Below are 25,261 nucleotides of genomic sequence, written 5' to 3' on the forward strand. Positions count from 1 at the left end.
TGGACTAGTATTCCATAGTAGGAACTGTACAGTGTATATGCTCCAAACCTGGCTATGAGAAAGCAGTCAAAACCTGTTTTAGTAAAGATGTAAACCTACTAGCAGAAAGAGTTGATTATGACAAAACTTTGGCAAAAGGGAAAAGTGTTAAAGTTGGAGACAGAGGAGTGCTTGTGGAAAATGATTATTCAGTGTACAGCAGGTAGAAGAGAAACAAATTAATTCCATCACTCAGGGAATGTCAAGAGGCACATGAGAGATTCAAGATGTTGTATCCATCAGTCTTAGAATATTCTTTCCAGAATATTTTTTCCTGCAGGATCAATGTCGTTTTTATTGTTTTGATGCAGAGCAGGATAAGGAGGAAATACAAAAGTTTATTCAACAAAAAGTGAGCCATCAAGCAGAAGGGAGCTCTGGTTTTCATTCCTCTGATAGTAAAGCACACAGATACTTTGCCAGTGAAACTTTTTCTATTGCTCCACAGGAAATGCTTGAGAAACAGGGAAAAGAACAGGAGTTTAGAAGACTTAGGAGTTCTTGGAATTGAATGAGACTCTGGAGTTGGAGATGAGCAGGAAGAAGATCAGCAACATGGAAATTAGTAAATAAATGTTGAGACTGCAAAGCATTGGTTGCATTTGTGAAATATGCCTGTATAAATAAAAGTGGAAAGAGTGGACTTTTGTTGACTTTGTTAGACTTGTGAAAAAATGAAAGGCGTTTGCCTGTCTTCATCATTAATGTTTGGAAGGACACTGAGGGGAGGGGAAGAGGAAGGAAAACTGCAACTGTTATGTAAAACAGTTTCTGTCCTTAATGTTTCTGTGAAGCTTCTCGTGATATAAATTGCATGTTTTATAGCAAAGCATTTTAGTTGTATGTGTGGAGGATACTAAAGTAAAAGCATATCTTTTCTTTCTTTTAGTATTAAGAAATGTAGGCAATGCAATGCAAATGATAAAAAAGGCTAAACAAAAGCATGTTTAAGTCAATAGCCTGTAATCGTGGGTTGTTGAAGTGGGGATTGGAGTGGGGTGCAAAAGTACACAGATCACAATATATGTAGAGCTGATATGTTTTCTTTTACTTTTGCATAGGTGAATGTCTACGTTAAGACCCTTGGCTGAACCTAACCATTTCTATGTGCAAACAAGTAAATAACAGAACACTGCATGTAGTGAAAAGTTGAGCAGTAAATGTTTCAGCTTATCTTTAGAAACCTGCAGCTGAAGACTACAAGCCACTGGGGATGCACAAGCCAGTGCATTTCTTTGTGCCGGTCCCAAGCCCGGATAAATGGGGCGGGTTGCGTCAGGAAGGGCATCTGGTGTAAAACTTTGCCAAATTATTCATGCGGACAGCAGTAAATATTTACATACCAGATCGGTCAAGGCCCAGGTTAACAACAACTGCCACCAGTACTGTTAGCCAACAGGGTGCTGGCGGAAATTGGGCTACTGTTGGCCGAAGGAGGAGAAGAGGCAGAAGGCATGGCCGAAGGCAGGAAGAGAGGAGAAAGGCTAGGACTGTGGTAGTGAGGGTCGGAACTTTGAATGTTGGCAGTATGACTGATATAGGGAGAGCTAGCTGATATGGACAGAAGGAAGGTTGTTATAATGTGTGTGCAAGAGACCAGATAGAAGCGGAGTAAGGCTAGGTGTATCGGAGGTGGGTTCAAATTGTTTTTTCATGGAGTGGATGGGAAGAGAAATGGCGTAGGCGTTATCCTGAAGAAACAGTATGCTAAATGTGTTTTGGAGGTGAAAAGCGTGTCGGATAGAGTGATGTTTATGAAGCTGGAAATTGATGGTGTAATGGTGAATGTTAGTGCATATGCTCCACAAGTTGGGTGTGCAATGGATAAGAAAGAAAAATTTTGGAGTGAGTTGGATGAAGTGGTAATGAGTGTACCCAAGGGTGAGAGAGTGGTGATGGGAGCAGATTTCAATGGGCATGTTGGTGAAAGGAACAGAGGGGATGGGGAAGTGATGGGTAGGTATGGTGTTAAAAGGAATGCAGAAGGTCAGATGGTAGTGGATTTTGTGAAGAGGATGGACATGGCTGTGGTGAATACGTATTTTAACAAGAGGGAGGAGCATAGGGTGACATACAAGAGTGGAGGAAGATGCACACCGGTGGATTATATCTTATGTAGGAGGGCTAGTTTGAAGGAGACTGTAAAGTGGTGACCGGGGAAATGTAGTTAGACAGCAAAGGATGGTGGTTTGTAGGATGACAGTGATCAAGAAGAGGAGGACGAATGTGAGGGCAGCACCTAGGATCAAATGGTAGAAATTGAAAAAGGGTAATTGTGAGGTGGAGTTCAGGGATGGGTTAAGACAGGCACTGGGTGGCAATGAATAGTTACCAAACAGCTGGGTAACTACAGCAGAGCTAGTAAGGGAGACAGGTAGAAAGGTGCTTGGTATGACATCTGGACAGAGGAAGGACGACAAGGAGACATGGTGGAATGAGGAAGTACAGGAGAGTATACAGAGAAAGAGGTTGGCAAAGAAGAAGTGGGATTGTCAGAGAGATGAAGAAAGTAGACAGGAGTATAAGGAGATGAGGTGCATGGCAAAGAGAGAGGTGGCGAAGGCTAAGGATAAGGTATATGAAGAGTTGTATGAAAGGTTGGACACTAAGGAGGGAGAAAAGGACCTGTACCGATTGGCTAGACAGAGGGACCGAGCTAAGAAAGATGTGCAGCAGGTAAAGGTGATAAAGGATAATAAGGGAAACGTACAAGTGAGGAGAGTGTGTTGAGCAGATGGAAAGAGTACTTTGAGGGGTTGATGAATGAAGAGAATGAGAGGGAGAGAAGGTTGGATGATGTGGGGATAGTGAATTGTGAAGTGCAATGGATTAGCAAGGAGGAAGTAAGGATAGCTATGAAGAGGATGAAGAATGGAAAGGTTGCTGATCCAGATGACATACCTGTGGATGCATTGAGGTGTTTAGTTGAAATGGCAGTGGAGTTTTTAACCAGATTGTTTAATGACATTTTGGAAAGTGAGAGGATGCCTGAGGAATGGAAAAAGTGTTTTGGTACAGATTTTTAAGAATAAGGGTGATGTGCAGAACTGTAGTAAGTACAGAGGGATTAAGTTGATCAGTCAGAGCATGAAGTTATGGGAAAGAGTAGTGGAAGCTAGGTTAAGAAGGGACTTGATAATTAGAGATCAGCCATATGGTTTAATGCTGGGAAAGAGCACTACAGATGTGATGTTTGCTCTGAGAGTGTTGATGGAAAAGTACAGAGAAGGTCAGAAGGAGTTGCATTGTGTTTTTGTAGACTTGGAGAAAACATATGACTGGGTGCCTAGAGAGGAGTTGTGGTATTGTATGAGGAAGTCGGGAGTGTCAGAGAGGTATGTAAGAGTGATACAGGATATGTACGAGGGTAGTATGACAGCGGTGAGGTCTGCGGTGGGAGTGACAGATGCATTTAAGATGGAGGTGGGATTACATCAAGGATCAGCTCTGAGCCCTTTCTTATTTGCAATGGTGATGGACAGGTTGACAGACGAGATCAGACAGGAGTCCTCGTGGACTATAATGTTTGCAGATGACATTGTGATCTGTAGTGAGATTAGGGAACAGGTGGAGGGAGACCCTGAAGAGATGGAGATATGCTCTAGAGAGAAGAGGAATGAAGGTCAGCAGGACTAAGACAGAAAATATGTGTGTGAATGAGAGGGAGGATAGAAGAATGGTGAAGATGCAAGGAGTAGAGGTGGCAAAGGTGGATGAGATCAATAGTTCAGAGTAATGGTGAGTGTGGAAGAGAGGTGAAAGAGAGAGTACAGGCAGGATGGAGTGGGTGGAGAAGAGTATCAGGAGTGATTTGTGACAGATGAGTACCAGTAAGAGTGAAAGGGAAGGTCTACAAGAGGGTAGTGAGACCAGCTATGTTATATGGGTTGGAGACAGTGGCATTGACAAAAAGGCAGGAGTTAGAGCTGGATGTGGCATAGTTAAAGATGTTAAGATTTGCACCGGGTTTGACAAGGGTGGACAGGATTAGGAATAAGTAGATTAGAGGGTCAGCCCAGGTTGGAAGGTTTGGAGACAAGCCAGAGAGGCAAGATTACATTTGTTTGGACATGTGCTGTGGAGGGATGCTGAGTATATTGGGAAAAAGATGCTAAGGATGAAGCTACCAGGTAACAGGAAAAGAGGAAGGCCTAAGATAAGGTTTATGGATGTGGTGAGAGAGGACATGCAGGTGGTTGGTGTGACAGAGCAAGATGCAGAGGACCGGAAGAAATGGAAACAGATGAGCCGCTGTGGTGACCTCTAACGGGAAAAGCCAAAAGAAGATGATGGTGGTGATGATGTTTCCATGGAGACCATCTGTGTATAGGAATGATCTCACAGGTACAGACAAAAAGGAAAGAATAATTATAATAAGGAATAGAGTGCAAATGGTAAAGGAGGCAGGCACATTTGTAAAGAACTGGTCATGTGAAATTGATAAAGAAAGGATTTCAATATAGATATTCAGCAGAATATCAGGGAGATAAGAAAAAAGGAGTTATTGTATTAATTGCTAGAGGAGCTGCAATAGTGATATAAGAGGGAAAAAGATAATGGCAGATTTGTGGTAGTAAGGGGCTGCTGACAAAGGGAGGGGATTACACTGTCATGTATTTATATTCTACCTCAAACTGCTGTTATGAATCTAAAAAAAATTGGGAGAAGTAATCAGTTTCAGCAGGAATTATTTCTTATAGGTGGGGACTGGAATTTGATTTGGAACAATGAGGATATATCTGGGGGACTAGAATTTGATTTGCAACAGTGAGGACGTATCTGGGGTCTATCAGGGAAAATAGAATAAGGTAGATTTCTGAAGAAATTTATGAAAATTTTTGGTATAGAAGACAGTAATTCAGTAGTAGTAACTGGGAGAGAATTTACATAGCTTTCCCCAAGGTACAATAACTGCGCTAGATTAGACAGAAATTATATTTCATAGGAAAAGGTGCATTTCATTGAGAACTTTGACACACATCCAGTAACTATTTCAGATTATGCACCAATAATTGCTAAGATAAAAATGCAGGGTAATGAAGTAAAGATGAGGAACTTGTGCTTCCCCAACTACCTGTTAAAAAGAGAGGAATTTAAGGAATGGGCAGTGGAAATTGTTTGGGAATTATTAGGTAAGATGGAAAGAAAACTCCAGAAGTTACAGTTAGTGAGTGGGATAAAATTAAAGTGTAGTTTAAATATAGGGTATAAATAAAAGAAAGATAACTACAGTAAAGAAGTAATAGATGAGATGACAAAGTTTAAAGTATTAGAAAATAAGGTGTTAGAGAAAATAAGGCAGTAACTGAATAATGTGCATGAGTTTAGAAAGATTGTGGTTAACCGTTTTTTGTTTTTATAACTCCAGAGCACAAAAACCTTTGGCAACAGAGTAGAAAGGATTGTTGTCAAACTTAAGGAGCCTATAACTAGAAACATTACTTGGGATCCTGTGGAGGTATTAGAGATGTTTCAGAAATTTTACAAAAGTGTGTATAAAGCAGAGAAGTATGGAAATCAAGAAAAAGAACAAACAGAAATATTTATGGAAGACTTAAATATGTCAAGGTTAGAGGTAGATGGGGCTCAACAATTAACAGTTAGGAGGAAATTAGAAAAATTGTGATTCATTACTAATCTGCTGGAAAGTCTCCAGGAATCAATTATATTTCAGGGAAAGTATGGAAGCTAGCAGGGAAGAAAGTGATAAAGATCTGGAAGGTTTTGTTTAACAGTATTTTAAAATGAGGAGAAGCATCAACATCCTGGAGAAAAAAATTGTGGTGGCTGTAATACCTAAAGAAGGTAAAGACCCAACAGATCCAGCTTCATGCAGGCCAATTTCAATTCTAAACCATGATTATTAAGTGTTTGTCTTTGCCATCTAAAAGAATTGTAAAAGTTTTGCCAAAATTATGGATATGGATCAGTGTGGTTTTGTGGAGGGGAGGCAAACATTTGACAACATTACTAGAGCAATGATGATCCAGAGGGAAGCAGAACATAGTAAAATACCACTGTTGAAGGGTTTTGATGCACAGAACCATTTGACAGAGGAAGCTGGTATTTTGAGTATGACAATGGAAGCATTTGCATTCCCTGATACAATAATAAGGTTAAATAGGAAAACACACGAAGGATCAGAGGCAAACATTAAAATAGGAGGATTTCTCTCTGATATGTTGGGTCTGAACAGAGGGACCAGGCAGGGGTGTCCTCTTTCTTCTTTATATACATTATATTTAAAACCATAGGCAAAGAAAATAAGGGGCTCAGAAATTCAAGAATATAATTGGCGGTATTCAAAAACGGTTGGTTTTATTTGTAATGATATTTGGTACCTGATAAAAACAGAAAAGGACATCCAAATGTTGTGGAACAACATTCTGAGACAGCTCTGTTTTTGGACAGGAGTATAAAATGAATGAAGATGAAACAAAAGCTATACCTGTAAACTAGGTACCCCACACATGAATTGGTTGGTTCAGCAATACGCATATTTATGGGGACATGATAAGATGAAGTATTTAGGAGTATGGGTTACAAAAGATGTTATGGCAGCGGAGGATATGTGGGACGAGACTAAACAAAAGATAATACAAAAAAACAAGAAACCTGGATAGTCTTGTCTATAAATATGGATAGCAAGATACAAACAGTAAATATGCTTTTAGACCTTCAGTTTTATACATGTTGGGCATATTTTTATCAACCAGAGGAGAAGTGGTGGTTAATAACAGAGTTGAAGAATTTTTTCTGGGAGGGGAAGAGGGGATAGAGTCAAGCGGGATAAGTTTATTCTTGCAGCAGAATAAGGACTTGAAGGGATATTTTAGAGCTGTAAAGGTAAGGAAGTTTCTTATGCATAACACAAGCAGAAGGCTACAATTCAAAGTCAAAAGGGATGATGAAGCAGAAAGCTACAATTCGAACTGGAATGGGATGGTGTAGCAGGGGAAAATTCAGGATATATGGAGTGGGATTTTGGATGCAGATTCTTAGAGAATAACAGTCCTACAGAATATTCTATTTTATTGAGAACTTAGCCAACAATGGAATGGAGAAAGAAGATTCTGCTGATTTGAGATCACTGCAATTAGGGGTAAAGAGAATAGGTAAGTGGGAGCTAGAACTTTCTTGAGGAAGCTGGCAAAGGCAACAAGTATTAGGAACAAATAATTACAGAGGGAAAGGTAATAGAATGGGAAGATGCCAAGAAGACATTTGAACTGCAGGCTAAAAATTGCCTTCACTATCTGGGATTGGTATCCGAGTATAGGCAAAGAGAAAAGGGGTAGGGGAATCCTAAGTGAAAAACCTGTACTGATTGAGTTTTTAGTTGAATCTAGAACAGAAGTTGCTGTTAAGAGATAATTAGTAGAGCTTATGCAATATTGCACAATACCTATAGGAATCAATCAGAGGAGTTAAGAAAAGATTGTGAAGAGAGATTAGATAAGCAATTTATAAAGAAAGAAAACAATATGCAATTAAATATAGAGGATTATAGCAATAACCCACACCTGGGTGTGGGTAATGCTGGATTTACCCACGGTTGGTGTGGTTTGGTCATGAGGGCGAAGCCCGAGTGGCCAAACAAAGTCAACTGTGGGTAAATCCAGCATTACCAACACCCAGAAGTGGGTTATTGCTATTATACAATGACATTATTTAAGAAAAAAAATAATTACTTTTCTTAAATAATGGCATTGTATAATGCGTCCTTGCTGCCCTTCCACAGCTGTCTAGTATTCTGCGGCAGTTCTGATGTACTGCACATGCGTATGCCTTCGCAGTACATCAGAGCTGTGGGCAAAAGCAACGGAGAAAGCAAGATCTCCGTTGCTTTTTACAAACTGTTTCGCTATTTTAAATGGGTTTAATATAGCGAGACAGTTTTAAAAAAAAAAACAACGGAGAATCTCCGTTGCTTATTTTAAAGCTGCCTCGCTATGTTAAACCCATTTAACATAGAGAGACAGTTTTGAAAAAAGCAATGGAGAAAGCAAGATCTCCATTGCTTTTTACAAACTGTTATCTCCGTTGCTTTTTTTAAAGCTGTCTCGCTATGTTAAACTCATTTAACATAGTGAGAGAGTGTTGCTGTAAGAGTTATAGTAATGGAAAAAGTGTGAGAGACCGGACCTTTTTCCATTACTATAACTCGGATTTACAACGTGCACGCTGACCAATCAGCATGCACGTTTTTGAATATTAATGGGGGGTCGTTGTATAATGAGGATTTTTGCCTGGACATGTTTGCATAGGTACTTTTATTCCACAAGCAGACTCCAAAGAATTTTTCCTCAGGTAGATGGCAAATGTTGGAAGTGTATTGGGGGAGAAAGAGGTAACTGGGAGTACAAGTTTTGGGAGTGAAATGAGATGGCAGACTTAAAAATTCCCAATAGAGCACTCTGTCAAGAATACTAGGCAAGCAAATAGGTGTGACTAAGGGCATTTATTTTATTTATTTATTTATTGAACTGGGATACTGGATCTGAATTGATCTGAATTGCCTAGACATACATAGTAAGGCCTTGTTACGTTTAGTTCTGGTGGCTGCCAGAAAAGCAATTACTAGAAAATGGAAATCAAAGTCTAAATTAACCACACTTAAAGTAGTAAATGTACAGAAGATAAAAGAATAGGAAGTAGGATATTTAAAAAGGTAGGAGTAAATTACATAGAAATAAGTTTTAAATTGTGGGAATAATACGCTGAAAGATTTTTGGATGAGGTATAAGAAAAGGCAGGAACTGAACAATTTATGTAACATTGGATTGATTATGTTGTATAGAAGACTATATGATGTATATTGTTTGTAAATGTGAACTTGCTAATATAGTTTGATTACTTTTTATATAAATGCCTGTCACAATTGATAATTTAATAAAAAGATGCTTAAAAAAAGTTATGAAAGATTCAAAATATCTAAACTTGTACACTGTCACATGTAGATATTTAATAGGAGACCTTAATCAAGTGTGTAGGGCATTTACAGAAACTACCTCTGGGAATGTTTGGGGTTATCAAAGAGTAACAGAGAATCGTCAGATTCTAAGTGTAGGAGATTATATAGCAATAAGAGATATACTGTTTGATTTTCTGATAGAGTAACTGATGCCTGGAATAGACCAACAAATTATATTAATGCAAACAATAGTTTGGATATTTTTAAGACCAACTTGGACACTTACTGTGGGAATAATTGTTTTAGTGTATTGACAGGTGTGTGTGTGTGTGTGTGTGTGTGTGTGTGTGTGTGTGTGTGTGTGTGTGTGTGTGTGTGTGTGTGTGTGTGTGTGTGTGTGTGTGACGAAACAGCCATGGTGAGCAGCCCACCATTTAGACTTGCAGTAGGGAGAGGGCATACCTCCCAACTCTCCAGATTTTCACAGAATTTCCTGATTTTTTTTGCCTCATATTGTTAGTTTTCTGGTAAATCTTGAGGATTGAAGTCAGTAAATAATTCATACTTTATTTTTTACAGACTTGATATATGTCTGGAAAGCGTATTAAAGCAAAATGTATCCGGTTTGATTCTCAGCTAGAGCGTCTTCTGCGTGGAGACATGCGTGAATGGGCATACCTTCGTTGAAGGTTGTGCGTCAGGGCTGGTAACTTGGCATGTAAAAATCGACTAACAATCATTAGCGGACCGGAGTTCTGCTGTGGCAACCCCTAACCGGGAAAAGCCGTAAGACACAACATTATTGTTGCAACTTTCTAAATTTATAAGAGTAATATTTAAAATTTGCCTCTGATTGTGGCCGTTGTCCCTGCATTATTTGTGGCTTTGTCAGGATTCCTTGCATGTAGAGGTTGAGAGGTTTTTTTCCAAATGTTGTGCCAACAATGTTTGGAATCACTTATAAAATGAACTATACAATCAGGAAACTCTAGAGCTATAAAGTAAAACTATGTAAGTACCACATACTCAAGAAAAATAAATATAGGAGCATCCAAGACAATGGTTAGAAAAAACTTTTAACTTGCAAGTACTTAGTATATGCGTACACGTCTGTAGGGACAGTGTGTGTATGTTGGTACAACACTAGATGCCTGTTTAATCAAATATGCTATCAGTACATCTTACTTATGTTTGACTTTCATGCTTATTAATGGGTGTCGGGTATCTTGAGCAACTGTTTGCCATCATCAAATATGATGTGATTGTAATTTATAAATTGCTATGCTGACATTTGTGTGTGCTGTATGTTGTTTTACAGTATTAATAAATGCACAGATTTTCATGTTAAGGAAGAGCCCAGGTCATGGCAGAAATTACTATGCATGCAGCAGAGGACAGCATGCTAAGTGGTGCATTGTTTGTAGACATTTCTAAATCATTTAAGTTTGTGAATAACGCATACATTTCTTTTGTGGTTTGCATATTATTTTTAGCAGACTTACTTGATTATTTAACGTTTGCTGAGCAATACTATTAACACACAAATTCTATAACGTATGGATTTTCTCAGAGTTGGCTTTCTGATCCTTTTTCATTGCGTATTTTCTTAATGCACTAGCATTTGAAGTCCTGCCTATAACTAAGCCCTAGTACTTGGTGATTTACCTAATCAAGCACATAATGTGATTTCTTCCCATCACAGGGAAGATCTGGCCCAGTTTTGCCTTACATTAAGCCATTTGGGTTTTCAGCTTAATCTTAGCAAACTGTGGTGTTTGATGCCTCCATTCATCTTAGCTTAGTTAGGGATACTTGGAATATTCCAGCACATGGTGGTGATAGTGGTGTTGAAGCTATGCAAAATTACTTTGATTTGGTTAACCCAGTCTGTACTTTCTTTACTCTTGTCCACAAATGTATCTCCAAAAGAGAAAAACTATCATTACCAAGACACCGTTTCATGTCAGTTTTGTAGCTGGTGTTTACTGATGTAGGTTTTTTTTTTAGTGGGAGAGAAGTATTTGGTGTATTGTATTCACTCTTATAAGTAATTTAGTGTTTTAAGGATTCTCTCTTGAGTTTTCTGCCTTTTTTAATGTGGTCATATGTAATCAATCATATTGAGTTTTCAGAAACTCAAAATTCATATGATTAAGACTATATGTTCAAGTTTCCAAAAGCTTGAATGTATGGGAGAAGAAATATTTTGAACTTTTATAAATTTATACAAACTAAAGTCTACAATTGTAAATGTCTTAATTCTACTGGATTTCATCACTTTGGAGTTAAGAAGCTGGCTAAGACCAGAAATGCCTTGTCTGTTTCACAGCAAAATTACATTTAAAACGGCTAGGAGATTGTAGAGAGTTGGGTTGTGAAGAAGTTGCAGAGTACAATTGTTAATCATTGTCCATAAAGCATTTGCATGCAGATTCATTGTGGAAATGTTTGGAAAAAGCTACTTGAAAAATCAGAGTGTTTCTTTGCACTTTTACTGAGGAGAAAGATTGCTCCATAAAGCTGGTTATAGTCTTGAAAAGGCATGCTCACCCATAACTTCTAATAGGCAGCCTGTTCAGGGAGATGATGCAACCTTGTGAGTTCCTTAGGGAATAAGTCTGTCCTGTAATAGGGAGTAGTTTTTTTTTAATGAGAGCAATACCTCTGTTTTAGTATTTTGAATGTTACAGTGCCTAGTAAAAAAAGATGATCTCTTAGTTAACTGGGAACCACGTTAGTTTCTGCAGAAGACGGCAGTTGCAAGTGCAGGAGTTGGCAAGATTTTGCCTAGTTGGTAGTCGAGGGCAAGAACATCTTGTGTGGGGAGAAACAATGGCACTCCCAACATGCATTAGATTGCACCTCCAAAGCACTCTCTCTTCTTGGGACCAAACTTGGTAAACTTTACCACACTTATTTAGGGAGCAACCAGTTTTAATGTCATTCAAGTCAAAACTCTTTTAATTTGCTGTAGAAAGAAACAGTATGTAATTTGTTCTGATGCACGTCTTTAGATATTTAACCTAGTTTCATTCAGTTAATTGTCAAGATTATAAGAGGCTTACAGTTTATATGAATAACTATTTTATGTTAGTGTGCCTGTTTGTTTCTTTAATATGGTTTTGCCTCATACTATTAGTACTTCAACAACAAGTACGTTTTCATTTCATTCCTTCATTGATTTTGTCCTGCAACTATCATGACTGAGAAAAAAACATTGTGTGGTCCATTTTTGACTTCATAAGAATAAAATATAATAAAAATAAAAACATTTGGTTGTGTGCTCTGTTTTCCTAACATTCAGATGAAAACTGTGCATTTCTAGTGTACTGTAAACAGTCTTATATGGTATAGAAGACTAAATTAACATTTTAAATATTTGCTTTTTCATTTTCAGCAATGTGTCAAATGGTGGAAGTCCTGCTGAACATGCTGATTTTGGTCTGTGCTTCAGTATCATATAATACAACAGAAGGCTACACTGGTATAACTAATCTGGGTGGCATCTACTACTACCAGTTTGGAGGGGCCTACAGTGGCTTTAGTGGTGCAGATGGGCAGAAAGCTCAGGAGCTGGACAGAGCATTTTATCAATTAAAGTTACCGACTGTATCTGCCACCATGGCTTTTGGAGGTGCTTTAATGGGTTTTGCTTGTTTGATGGTCTTACTTGGCGTGTTAGGTGTACCCTGGTATTTCCCCCCTAGTCTAATTATAGAATGTGTTTTTGATGTTGTTATTGCATTGGGTTACATACCAGCTATAGCATTTTACTTCATTTATCTGTTGGATGCATACAGTTCACAGACTTGTAAAGATCGAGAGACCCTATACAGCAGCAAAGGCTATCAGGGTTTTTCTTGTGCTCTTCATGGAGCAGATATCGCTGCTGGACTGATGGGGTGTGTAGCAGTTTTAGTGTATATACTTGGTGCAATCCTGGCTATTCTAGCCTTTCGTAAGCTGCAGAAGCTGAAAAAGAGGCCCAATATACAGGAATATGAATTTTAGAAGTGTTCTTTGAACAGGGTGTAATCTGAATAATTCTTAACATGGTTTAAAATTTTTACTAAACATTTACATAACTGTGATATAAATGCTATTTTTTAAAAGTCCTTTTGAACTAAAAATTGTATCACTTCTTGTGTGACCATTAGGCTTTCCTTTCTCTGCTTGCTTCATTAGTCCATTCATCCTGCTGAGGTGGGAGCCAAGCAGTGAAGAGTAGAGCCATCACCTCTGTGGGGCAGGCTGTCTTACTGCTTTAAGACCATAAAAACCAGTGTGCGTACCTGTGCCATGGGTATCATCAGGGTCATTTCAATCACTTAAGTGACATAACCCCTCAGAGCAACTCCATCTCTCCTTAAAGCCAGTGCCCCCCATGGAATCTCTGTTCTCCTAGCATGGATTTTGTAAGGGAACAGAGCAGCTGAACATGTGCCCCCCCCCCCTATACACACACACACACACACACACACACACACACACACACACACACACACACACACAGGTGAGTAAAAGCCTGTGTTACTCATGTTGTCTGCACATCAGCTACAGTATATCCATGTGGCACATTTTGAATACCGGTTGCCAGGGTTGTGGTCAGGGCTTCATCATTATATGCCAACAATGTATGAAAATGCTGTTTTTAAAGTTAGATTTCTTGTATACATTTTGATTAAATATGCACAGCAATGTTATGGATAGGAAAAGGTGATGTATATTGTATTTACACTGAAATGTATTGCACTGCTTTGGGATCCAGAACTAATAACTGAAGAGACTGGGGGAATAAACTTGTTTCCTTACAAATATGTCTGTGATCCGTACTTTAACTGTGTAACATGCTTATAAGCTTCTGTTGTAATGGGTGCTTACACATGCATTTTGATTGCATGTTTACACTATTGTTGTGAAGAGGAAATTGGGTTTAATCTTGTAATGTGATCTTCATATAGTTTAATTTACAGTTAAATAATTATCTTGTATACCTTAGATTTTGAAAATATGCTGGCAGTGTATTATACTTTAATAGCTACTTGCCTAGATTTTATAATAAATAGCAACATAGAATGATAGGAATTACAAAATAATTAAGTCATGAGGGCATTTATACCTTGCTGACACCCACCTTCATGGTATAAGTCATGTTTCCAGTAGGGTAAAGTATGTCAGACCCAGGCAAGCTTGCAGGTCCAGTTGTCAAGGCTGATGATCATCAGTAGATCACTGCAGCAGTAGCCTTTGCTATATGAGCTATCCTGCCAATGACTAGACTGGCTGGCCATCTTCCAAAGCTTTAGGGCACCTCCCATGCACCCTTGCCCTAGCCACTGCCCCACATGAGAGATGCAAAACAAAATCAGTGGCTAGGGTGCCAGAACTTTCTTGCAGCTGAAGAGTGTGCTCCTTCTCAGACTTCAGGTGATCAGTTGGCTGTTTCTACAAGGCGGGGCAAATATGTTCTTGACTTTTCTTATGCAGAAGTAGTGAATTTTCTCCTCAGAAGTTATTGGTCTGGTCTTAAATATGCATGCTTGTCATTGGTAGTTTTTATCCCTACATTTTATTTTCCTGTCAGGATATCTGACAGATTCTTCTAAGCACCACAAACTACTTATTAGACACCCTTTTCAACTGTAAACCAGTCCTGTGTTTTTGTGACCATTCCCATATTTTTTATTTATTTTTTTTTTGTGAGGAAAAGTGTGCTAGTAATGCAAAACTTTGTTGTGAGGAGACAGGGTAAGTGTGTTTGGTGATTGTCTATAAAACAGTTTTACCTCCGGTGCTACTTTTTAGTCAGTATTTATCACTTGATTCTCTCTAGCTCCACTAGCCATCTGTGAGTCTCCTTTTGCAGATAGAACATGGACCAGGGTCCCAGTAATACTATCCCTCCTCAAGCCGCAAGAAGAAAAAGTTTATGCAGGAGCCATCAGTCGTTGCTCTGGCTTCTTTGTATCACCCAAAGATGAATGACTCTTCTGTGGCCATCAGTTGTTCCTCAGACAGCTGTTTGCTCGTTTTCTGTTGGTCCACCTAGTGTTGTTTCTCGAGATGTTACTAAGGACCAGGAGGGAAGCATGTCCTCTGCAGCTGTTCAGTTGCTCTTTTGTGGCAAGGGAGAACTACCCTTGCCAGCTTGGGGATAGGTACCAGTGGATGTTTCTTCACTAAGCCTCACTGAGGAGTCCTTTCCCTTGATTAGGGACCACGGATTGACATACATTTTTTCTTGGGGTTGTCTTTTAGAAAAGGGAAACATAAATGTTTTCTTCTCCTGAAGCAGACAACTATCTAGTCTTGGCTAAGGGTTTATTCAGAGTATTTTAGTCCTTGAATGATGATTTTTCTCAGAAAAAAGAAAATAATTTCTTCCCTGTCCGGTTCTGATTCCTAATCTAAGAGACAGGAATTAGACTAGCACTTTGTTTCAAATGATATGTTTAAACAGTATGGAGAATCTGACTCTGAATAAAGCATTTATTTAAATTCCCTTCCTGAATAATGGTCCTTTTTGACACTATTGCCAGAATGATGGAATTATTCTGGTAATAGTGTCAAAAAGGACCATTATTGCCAGAATGATGGAATTATTTCAGTGAGTGGAAAAAAGACATTTCAGAGTCCCAACAAAAGTATTATGATTTGTGAATTGTTTTCCTCAATTTGCAGCTTTTTTCTCCTGCATTGTCAACCTTGGAGGATGCTTTTGACAGCCTGCAGATGTTCTTCGTGTTTCACTGTTGCAGTCATTACATTTGGGTAATCCTGTTGGCAGGTTGCCCTCAGCCGGCCTGAATTCCAAAGTCTTGGGTCCTGCATCAGCTGCTGTCACCCCTTCCCTGACGTCAGGTCGACAGGGGTATAAAAGATGCAGCCGACGCCATTTTCTTCAGTCTTTCTTGCCGCGCAGTGCCCGAAGCAGAAGCAGTTTGTAAGTGCCGGTCGGCAGACTCCTGAGATTTTCGTGTTTGAGTTTCAGATCCGAAGTCTTCAATAAAGCTAAGTACCCTGTTGGGGAAGCTTTTTTTCTTGCTCCAGATCGATGTCAGAAAACGTTAATAATTGTATTTCTTGTGGAAAGCAAATACCTCATAAGGATTTTCATTCTTACTGTATTCCTTGCCTAGGCCCTGATCACAATGTTACTGGTTGTCGGTTTTGTGCTAGATTTAACCAATGCACTATTAAGCGTCGGTATGATTTTGCATTAAACTTTTTTGGATTCCGGTTTAATTTTCCTGAAATGTCGTCAGATAGCCATCCGACTACCGGAGTTTACAAAAAACGCAAAGAAAAGGATAGAGAAAAACAACCGAGGCCCAAAACCGACGACGAAGCTTCTCCTAAGCCAGTCGCCGGTTCTCAGTGAGGCACTTTCGCAGCCCCTGACACCTGTTACTTTAGAGTCACAGGCTGCTACCAACTCCCACATGGAGTCAGCCATGCCGCTGGATACTCAACGTATTGGAGCCTCGGACGCTAATCCCTCAGATGGGTCCAGAGCTGCTGAGCAGGTACCGGCTTCTGAGGGTGTATTCAGACCTAAACATCTTTACATTAAAACGACTTCAGCTTCAAAGGCAAAGACTAAAGCACCTTCTAAAGCAAGGAAACAAACTCAAGAGCCACATGGACAAGCCTCTGTGCCCAAAAAACAGATGCTGAAAATGGCTGAAGACTTGATTACCTTGATCAGGGGTTCCCATCCCCCTCCTGATAAGAGGCCTAGGCAAGACACTGACTATGAATCTTCAGATCAGGTTTCTATTTCTTCTGATTCCTCTTCTGATCAGGAATATTCTCCTCCCCCTATGAGGATTCTGATGCTGAAGAATCTATACCTTCAGCATCTCCTCCTGAGGACTATTCCTTTGAGGAAACCTTGCATACCATGAGGGAGCATTTCCACTGGGAGAGCCAAGATTTTTCAGAATCTAAAAAGAGGCTCAGGGATTTCCTTTTACTACCTCAGCACAGGCCTCTAGCCATTCCACCTGTGTTCGACATTGTAGATGATGTATTTTCGGAGTCTAGTCTGACCCCTGACTCCTTACCCCCAGCTCCTGTTAAGCCTGACAGATATTACAGGGTTCCTGACTCACAAAAATTTCTTTTTAAAAACCCTGCTGCTGACCCAGAAACTATTTCACAGGGTCCAAAGGGAGTTAAGGCTTCCTCTGCAAAAAACCCAACCCCCTCTGACAAAGATTCAAGGGCACTGGATAGATGGGGAAAAAAGGTTTACACATCTGCAACTTTGGCTATAAGGGCCTTAAACTGTCAATTTCATATGCTTAAGTATTAGCAACATTTCATGGGATTGCTTAAACAGAAAATGTTAAATTCTGAATGTGCAGAAAACAAGGAAATGCAGGATTTATTGTATGCAGCAGAACAAGTTGGAAAACATACTTTGCAATCTGGTTTTGATTCTTTGGAGGCCTCCTGCAGGGCCGCAGTTACGGGTTCTGTAATTAGGAAGCATGCTTGGTTAAAGGAACAAAATCTGCCTGATCATGTTAAAGTTAAATTATTAGATGCACCTTTACAGCATGATACTTTGTTTGGTGTTAAGGCAGAAGAGGTGTTAAAGAAAATGGAGGACAAAGCTAAATCTATGCAAACTGTCAAAGAATTTTTACAAGTACAGCCACCTAGGTTTAGTAGACATTGGCCTACAAAAAATTGGTCCTTTCCTGTGTCAGACAGACCTCAAAGGGGCAGATCCAGATGCCCTAGGGGCAGATCCCAGGCACAAGGTTCTTATAGGCCCAAGCAATGGGGTGCTTCAACCTCCAAAGCTGGAGAAGATAGATCACAAACATACAGAAAACAGTCCCAATGACTTCCCTGTGCCTGCACCAAGTACTTATCTTCTGGCAGCACCCTTATGGGGAAAATTAGCACTTTTTGTTCAAAATTGGCACATCATAACCCAGGACAAGTGGGTTCTAAACATAGTGTCACAAGGCTTACAAGTTCCATTTCCATACTCTGCCAAAGGCAAATGGCTGGTCAGATCTTCCAAAAGAATCAATGGGCAGAGGCACAAAAACAAATCTCATCCCTCATGGACATGGGGGCCATTCAACAAGTACCAGAGCAAGAGCAGGGACAAGGATTTTACTCAAGACTGTTCTTGGTACCCAGAAAGGACAATGCCTGGAGGCCAATACTGGACCTATCTATTCTGAACACTTTCCTGGATATTCCAAAATTCAAAATGTTGACTTTGCAGCAGCTTCTGCCCATGCTGAGAAAGAACGCTTGGCTTGTAACTTTAGACTTAAAAGAGGCATACCTGCATGTTCCAATCAGACAAGCATGCAGACAATATCTAAGATTCAAGGCTGGTTCAATGCATTACCAATTCTCTGCACTGCCCTTTGGCTTATCTACTTAGCCCAGGGTCTTTACAAAGTGCCTGGCACCAGTAATTGCATTCTGCAGACAAAGAGGAATACAAATATATCCTTACTTGGACTTACTTCGACTGTCTTATTCAAGCAGAGAACAAGGACATTCTTCTTCAACATCTGGCATTTGTGAAAAAACTTCTAACATGCCTAGGGTACACAGTCAACAAAAAGAAATCAAAACTAGTACCCTCACAAGAGATAATATTCCTGGGTGTAAGTTGAATACAACTGCCCAGATGGCTTATCTCACACCAGACAAACAAAGGCAACTGACTACCTATTTTAAAATGTTGGCAACAAAGGCCCAGTTATCTGCAAGAAAAATTCTGCAGGCTTTGGGCTTCATGGCATCCTGCATCCTACTAATTCCATATGCAAGACTGCATATGAGGAAACTTCAGTGGTACCTAAAAAGTATTTGGACTCAACATTGCCACAGCCTGGAAACAGTCATTACTCTCATTCCCTGCCTGCAACAGGAGTTTCGATGGTGGGCAAAGGCTTGTCACCAGAACAAGGGACAGCCATTCACATTACCCCCAGCCAGGCAGACACTAACAACAGATGCATTAGACTATGCCTGGGGAGCCCACATGGCTGGAAGATGAATTCAGGGCACATGGTCCTCAAACCAAATGCATCTACATATCAATCAAAAAGAGATGTTAGCTGTTCAAAATGCCCTGACAGCCTTCATGGACTTTCATCCGGGACAACTACTGATAAAGATAGACAACACCACGATCATGTGGTATATAAACAAGCAGGGGGGCACACATTCTTCCCCCCTTTGCAGACTAGCCATGACCTTGTGGGACACAGCTTTGACTTACCAAGTACATCTGCAGGCACAATTCCTGCCAGGAAAGGAAAATACTCTGGCTGACGAACTAAGCAGAAACCTTATGGATCCCCACGAGTGGAAGCTGGATCCACAAGTCTTCAGCATGATAACAAGGAAATGGGGATGCCCGGACATAGATCTATTTGCCTCCCCTCTCAATTACCAACTAAAAAGATTCTGCACAAGGACTTATCACAGACAAGCATGGAAAGTGGATGCCCCATCTTTCAGCTGGAAAAATCTATCGGTATATGCTTTTCCTCCACTGCCTGTCCTCCCCAAGGTGCTCCTAAAGGTCAGACAGGAGAAGCCAAAGATGATACTGATTGCCCCAGACTGGTCATGCCAGTACTGGTATCCAGTACTAAGAAACTAATCTTACCCAGCTTGGACCTTACCTCAAATACCTCGATTACTGTCCCAGGAAAACAATCAGATCATGCACAGCCACCTCAGGACATTAAACTTGGCAGCATGGCGGATAATGTAGTCATACAAAAAACACCTCTCAGTAAAGCTGTGATGGATGTCATTCTGGAAGCCAGAAGGCCTAGTACTAGAAAGTCTTATGCTGGAAAATGGAAGAGATTCTGTGCCTGGAACCAGGCACAAGGAACTGATACAGTGGTACCAAATATTCCTCTGATTTTGCAATACTTAACTGAGATGCTAGACAAAGGCCTATCTTTTTTATCAATTAAAATTTATGCCTCTGCCATTTCGGCTCATTACAATACAGAGCCATCACTTTTTTCTCACCCTTTACTAAGGCAGTACCTCAGAGGAGCCAAAAATTTAAGGTCCCCAAGGACCTCAACTGTGTCTTGGAAAAGCTCACCCTGCCTCCTTTTGAGCCAGCTGCTACTGCTAATATGAAGTTTCTATCTTGGAAAACAGCTTTGCTCTTAGCAATTACTTCTGCAAGACGAGTTTCAGAGCTACAGGCGCTCATGGCTGTGGAACCTTTCATCATTTTTCATCCAGACAGGAACTCCCTGAGGACAAACACAACATTTATGCCTAAAGTAGTGTCCAGTGTGGCTCTTAACCAAGCCATCCATCTGCCAACCTTTTACCCAAATCCACAGAACAAGGGGGAGAGAATTCTGCATTCTTTGGACGTACACAGACAACTTAGATTCTACTTGGACAGAACCAAAGTTTTCAGGAAGACAGAGCAATTACTAATGGCATATGCTGCAGGATTACAAGGAAAGCCTATCTCAAAGCAGACTATTTCTAAGTGGTTAGGCCACTGCATTCATTTCTGCTACTTACACCATGGCAAGCCAGTGCCTAAGGGCATTATGCCTCATTCCACCAGAGCTGCAGCCACCTCAGCAGCCTTTCTCAGGGGAGTACCAACCAGCGACATTTTAGAGGCGGCTACTTAGAGTTCAGTGCACACCTTTACAAAGCATTATCATCTGCCACTCTACTCTAAATCCAGGGCAGGCTTTGCCACTGCAGTTCTGCAGGGCCTCATAGCCACTCCTATTGCTGTCTAGTTCCAGCCTTCCAACCATAGCTTTGGGACTCTACCCAAATGTAATGACTGCAACAGTGAAACATGAAGAACATAGTACAATTGTGTACACTTACCATAAATGTAGATGTTCGAGTGTATTCACTGTTACAGTCAAGGTTACCCACCCGCCTTTTCCTTTTTTTCTTTTGGATCTTATCTTTCCTTCTCTGATTTATACTACCTATGTGGTGTATTTGCTTTTAGATGAAGGTAAAATTTATATTGGTGTATTTCTGAATATATATATATATATATAAACTTTGGCTAACCTTTTTGGGGGCACCTGACATCTGGGGCAAGGAAAACTGAAGAAAATGGCGTTGGCTGCTTCTTTTATACCCCTGATGACCTGACGTCAGGGAAAGGGCAACAGCAGCCGACGCAGGACCCAAGACAGGCCGGCTGAGGGCAACCTGCCAGCAGAGTTACCCAAATGTAATGACTGCAACAGTGAATACACTCGAACATCTACATTTATGGTAAGTGTACACAACTGTACTTTTCCCTGGCAGTCAGACATTTGTTCCTAAAAAGACTGATAAGTTTTATAAAGTGCCTCAGTCCCACAAATTTCATTTTTCTAACCCCAGGACAGATCCCATAGCAGTTTCCTTGCATTTCTCACAACTGTCCAGATTTTTGCCTCTTGTTTTTGGTCTGTTTTTCATAAACTTTGTGGCTTTCTGGCAAATCACTATGAATTGAAGTTACTAAATAATGGCATACATTTGAGTTTCAAACTTTATATCCTTCAGAAAATGCATGCTAATACAAATCCTTGTTAGGCTAGCAACTTTTTAAGTTCATAAGATTAGCATTTAAAATCTGTCACTGTTTTGGGCCTTAGTTCCACCATTATTTCAGGCTTTGTCCAGATTTTTGGCTAAGTGGGTTGTGAGGGATGTTTCAGCAACTTTCCTTAGCCCTTCTGGCAAACTGGGAAAAGTGTTTGATAAGTTTTTTGTTCTTCCACCTTGACCTTCAGAATAGTATATAGTCAAGCACACATCTCTGCTGACTACCTTTGACAATTTGAAGAATTTAATAGCTGATCTCCTCCCTTCTGATACTAAATCTTTTGTGTATTATCTTCTATGTCTTTGGTAACCAAATCTTTTGTGTATTATCTTCTATGTCTTTGGTAACCAAACTTTATTTAAAATGTACTTATGACTCCAGAGCAGCTGTCATTATCTCTGTTGTGAGAAGATTTGCTTGGTTGCAGTCTCAAAATTATAAAAATGATGTCAAAACAGATTATAAATGCTCTTCTTGGATAAAAGATAATTCTTTGATCCTTTCCCTGCAGAGAGGACCTTAAAGAGTTTGATGAAATGGGAAAGTTAATTTGGGGAGTTACTCAGGTTTTTGAATCCTGTTTTCCAAGCAATAATAAACTTTTCTTCCAGCTCAGGTTCCTCTTTCAGGAAACAAAATAAGCAGTCCCAACAAGACTTGCACATACAAAATTTCAAAAAACAATGTCAGGGGAGGTTCAGTAAAGAAAGGATGATCATCCCAGAACCAAGAACAATCTAAGAAAAAAGACTGAATCGTATGCTTCCCCAGATATGTCCCTGTCCCCAAACTGGCAATCCAATAAACATGTCCCAGAGTTTAGGTCTTTACTATCATTTGTTTCTCCAGATAACCTCAGACATTTGGGTACTGAAAACCATTCTAAAAGGTTACAACTTGCAGTTAAACTAACTTCCTCAGTTTCAAGGGATCTGTTGACATTCACCTAATTAGACCTGCCTGTTTCTCCTGTTCAAAGTCCTATGCTATCTCAGGAGCTTATAGAACCCGTTTTCCCAGATCAAAAACGAAAATTATTCTATTCAGTAGTTTTTCTGGTGCCAAAGAAAGAAGCTGGAGACCTGTCCTGGATCTTTTTTTTTTCTAAACATTTACATCAAAATTCAAAATAGTCTCTCTGCAGTCTGTGTCCCTCATTCTACTTACCAGTCTTTTATTAACTTTGTATTAAAAAAATGCTTACTGTCACATTACAGTCAACAGCAATTTGAGATGCTTTTTACAATTTTCTGTGTCTGGTTTACATTTTTAATTTTCTGTCTTGCCCTTTGAAATCTCTACAGCTACAAGAACATTTACCAAGTGTCTGATTCGTGTAATAGCCAAGTGCAGGTTATTCACATTTTCCATTATTTAGACAGTTGCCTGATTTTTGCAATCTCTGGCTTGGATAGTAAATGTATTTCCCTGCCTGTAATTTCCAGATGAACAAAGGGCAATCTTCCCACATTCCATCTCACAAATTGTTACTGTGTCTTCTGGATACAATATTTATGATGGCCTTTCTTACTCAAGACAAAGTGAATTGTTACAGGGAACAGTTTTTTGATATTTTACAACCGGACACCAACATCTGACAGAGTATGCCTCAGAATTATAGGTGGGATCAACTATTCTCATAATTCCCTTGTCCATACTTCACTTAAGAAAAGATTTGATGTTTTGCCAAATCTCTTTGGATTTTGCACCAACATCCCCTATCATTTCATATCCCAGTGCCAGGGTTTGTGAAAACATAAGTTAAATTGTTGGGCGAATCAGTTGTCCCTCACCCTAAGTCTTCCTTTCTCCCTGCCAGCCCCTACTTAGTCTGTAACAACAGAGGCTTCAGACGTTGCTTGGGGTGCTGTGTCTAAGGGAGTGAAAATACAGCGCCTTTGGAACAAACAAGACAAGTTAAAACACACAAACATCAAGGAAATGATAGTTCTAATAAATGCTCCCAAATCTCTGATCCATCTGTGAATGCTGGCCCTCTGTTAGTAATCACAGACACAACCACATTGTTGTACCACAAAAACAAAGATGGGTAACCAGGTTCTACCCCCTTTGCAGACTAACTATGGTAGCCTGGTATCTAGCAATGCAGTTCACAATCTGTCCCTTCAGATTACCTACATTCCATCAGAGCAAAAGATTGTTGCAAACAAGATGAACAGGACCAAAACACACCCTCACAAATAGAAGTTACACCCAAGGGTCTTCAAGGATTTGAACCTTTTGTTGGGGGTCTTTTCATCTAGATTTGTTTACCTCCAGTCAGAACAGACAGTTAAAGAAATTCTGCTCCAGGACTTCTGGCAAGCATGCTTGCCAGAAGTCCTGGAGTAGAATTTCTTTAACTGTCTGTTTTCATACCCATGGTCGGAAATGTTATGCTTTCTACCCTTACCTCAGATAACCAGAGTTCTTCTAAAAATTCAGGACTTCCCAGTGTTAGTTGTGGTAACCTCCTTTTGGCCCAGGCAACAGTAGTTCTCCCTTCTTTTGAAAATGGATAAATGCAATCACCACATTCTTCCTTACAGAATGGGCTTGCACAGGACAGGGATTGTTTGATAAACACTGACCTTGACCTTATTCAGTCTACTGCCTGAATGATAGAATTCTAACTGTTAAGTACATATTTTTTTTTCTGACAACTTACATCAGGTATTAAAGGAGGAAAAGAAACCTGCTACTAGAAAATCATATATGAGTTAGTTGAAAAGATTTACTAGTTGGTGCCAATCCAAGAAGCAGGATCCTTTCAAGACTCGGGCTGTTGTGATTCTTCAGTATTTGTGAGGTATTATCCTTTGTCCTCTCTTACTGATCTATCAAGACTCATCTTTTTTTTTAAACAAGAAACATCTTTATGAAACTGTCACTTATTACATAGGCAATCATACATTTATATAAATGAGAACAAACCACACTGACGCAATTCTAGTTGCAAGCATTTTACATCACAAACCATACTGACACACTCCCAGTTGCAGACATTATGCATAATTTATAATCTACCCAATCTTTCTCACTCAGACATTTAGACCTCATTCCTAGCTTGTGTATTGTTCCCACAGTTCCCATTTTTCCTATGTAGTTTGTTCCTATCTTTTTCTAAAGATCTCCATTCCAGTTGTTTTATCTCTATTACTGTATTCACGACTTCCAGTGTAGTTGGTTTAGATTCTGATTTCCATTTTCTAGTAATTGCGTTTTTGGCAGCCACCATCATTAGACACAGCAAGCCCCATGTCTAAGCAATTCCAATTCTGTATCATAGCTCAGAAAAATCATTTCCCTCATCAGACTAATCAACCCCACCCAGCATCTCTGGAAGTGCATCCTGCAGGGAATCCTTAGTCAGCCAACTCACCGCACTCCCAGAAAATGTATCCCCAATTAACTTTTCCCCGTCACATCTCCATTATTTACTGTTTACCTGATGAAAATTTCTCTGGAGTCTACTTGTTGTATAAAAACATCTATGTAAACATTTCCAGGCAAAAATCCTAAATCTCCTATATTTTGTTGCATAGTTGGGAGACGTACAAATATCCTCCCATTGTTTCTTTATTTGTGAATTGCTTATCCAGTCTCTCTTCTCAATCATTTCTGTCCTCCTCCGATTGATTCTTGGTTATCATGCAATATTTTATATGCTCTACTAATTATTCCTTTTTAATGGCAACTTCTGTTCT

The 25,261-nt window shown here is 39.7% G+C and overlaps 1 protein-coding gene across 1 annotated transcript in view; it reads left to right on the forward strand.

The window, feature by feature from the left end:
* MARVELD3 (MARVEL domain containing 3) overlaps nucleotides 1-13,768 on the forward strand; it is a 235,347-nt gene extending 221,579 nt beyond the window's left edge. The window contains exon 3 of the mRNA XM_044081492.1: nucleotides 12,351-13,768. Coding sequence (XP_043937427.1) covers nucleotides 12,351-12,964 — 614 coding nt within the window. The 3' untranslated portion in view covers nucleotides 12,965-13,768. The remainder of the gene's footprint in view (nucleotides 1-12,350) is intronic.
* Nucleotides 13,769-25,261: the final 11,493 nt, after the last annotated feature.

The sequence above is a fragment of the Protopterus annectens genome, chromosome 8.part0 (genome assembly GCF_019279795.1).
Source record: "Protopterus annectens isolate FY-2018-M chromosome 8.part0, PAN1.0, whole genome shotgun sequence".
Lineage (NCBI taxonomy): Eukaryota > Metazoa > Chordata > Ceratodontiformes > Protopteridae > Protopterus > Protopterus annectens.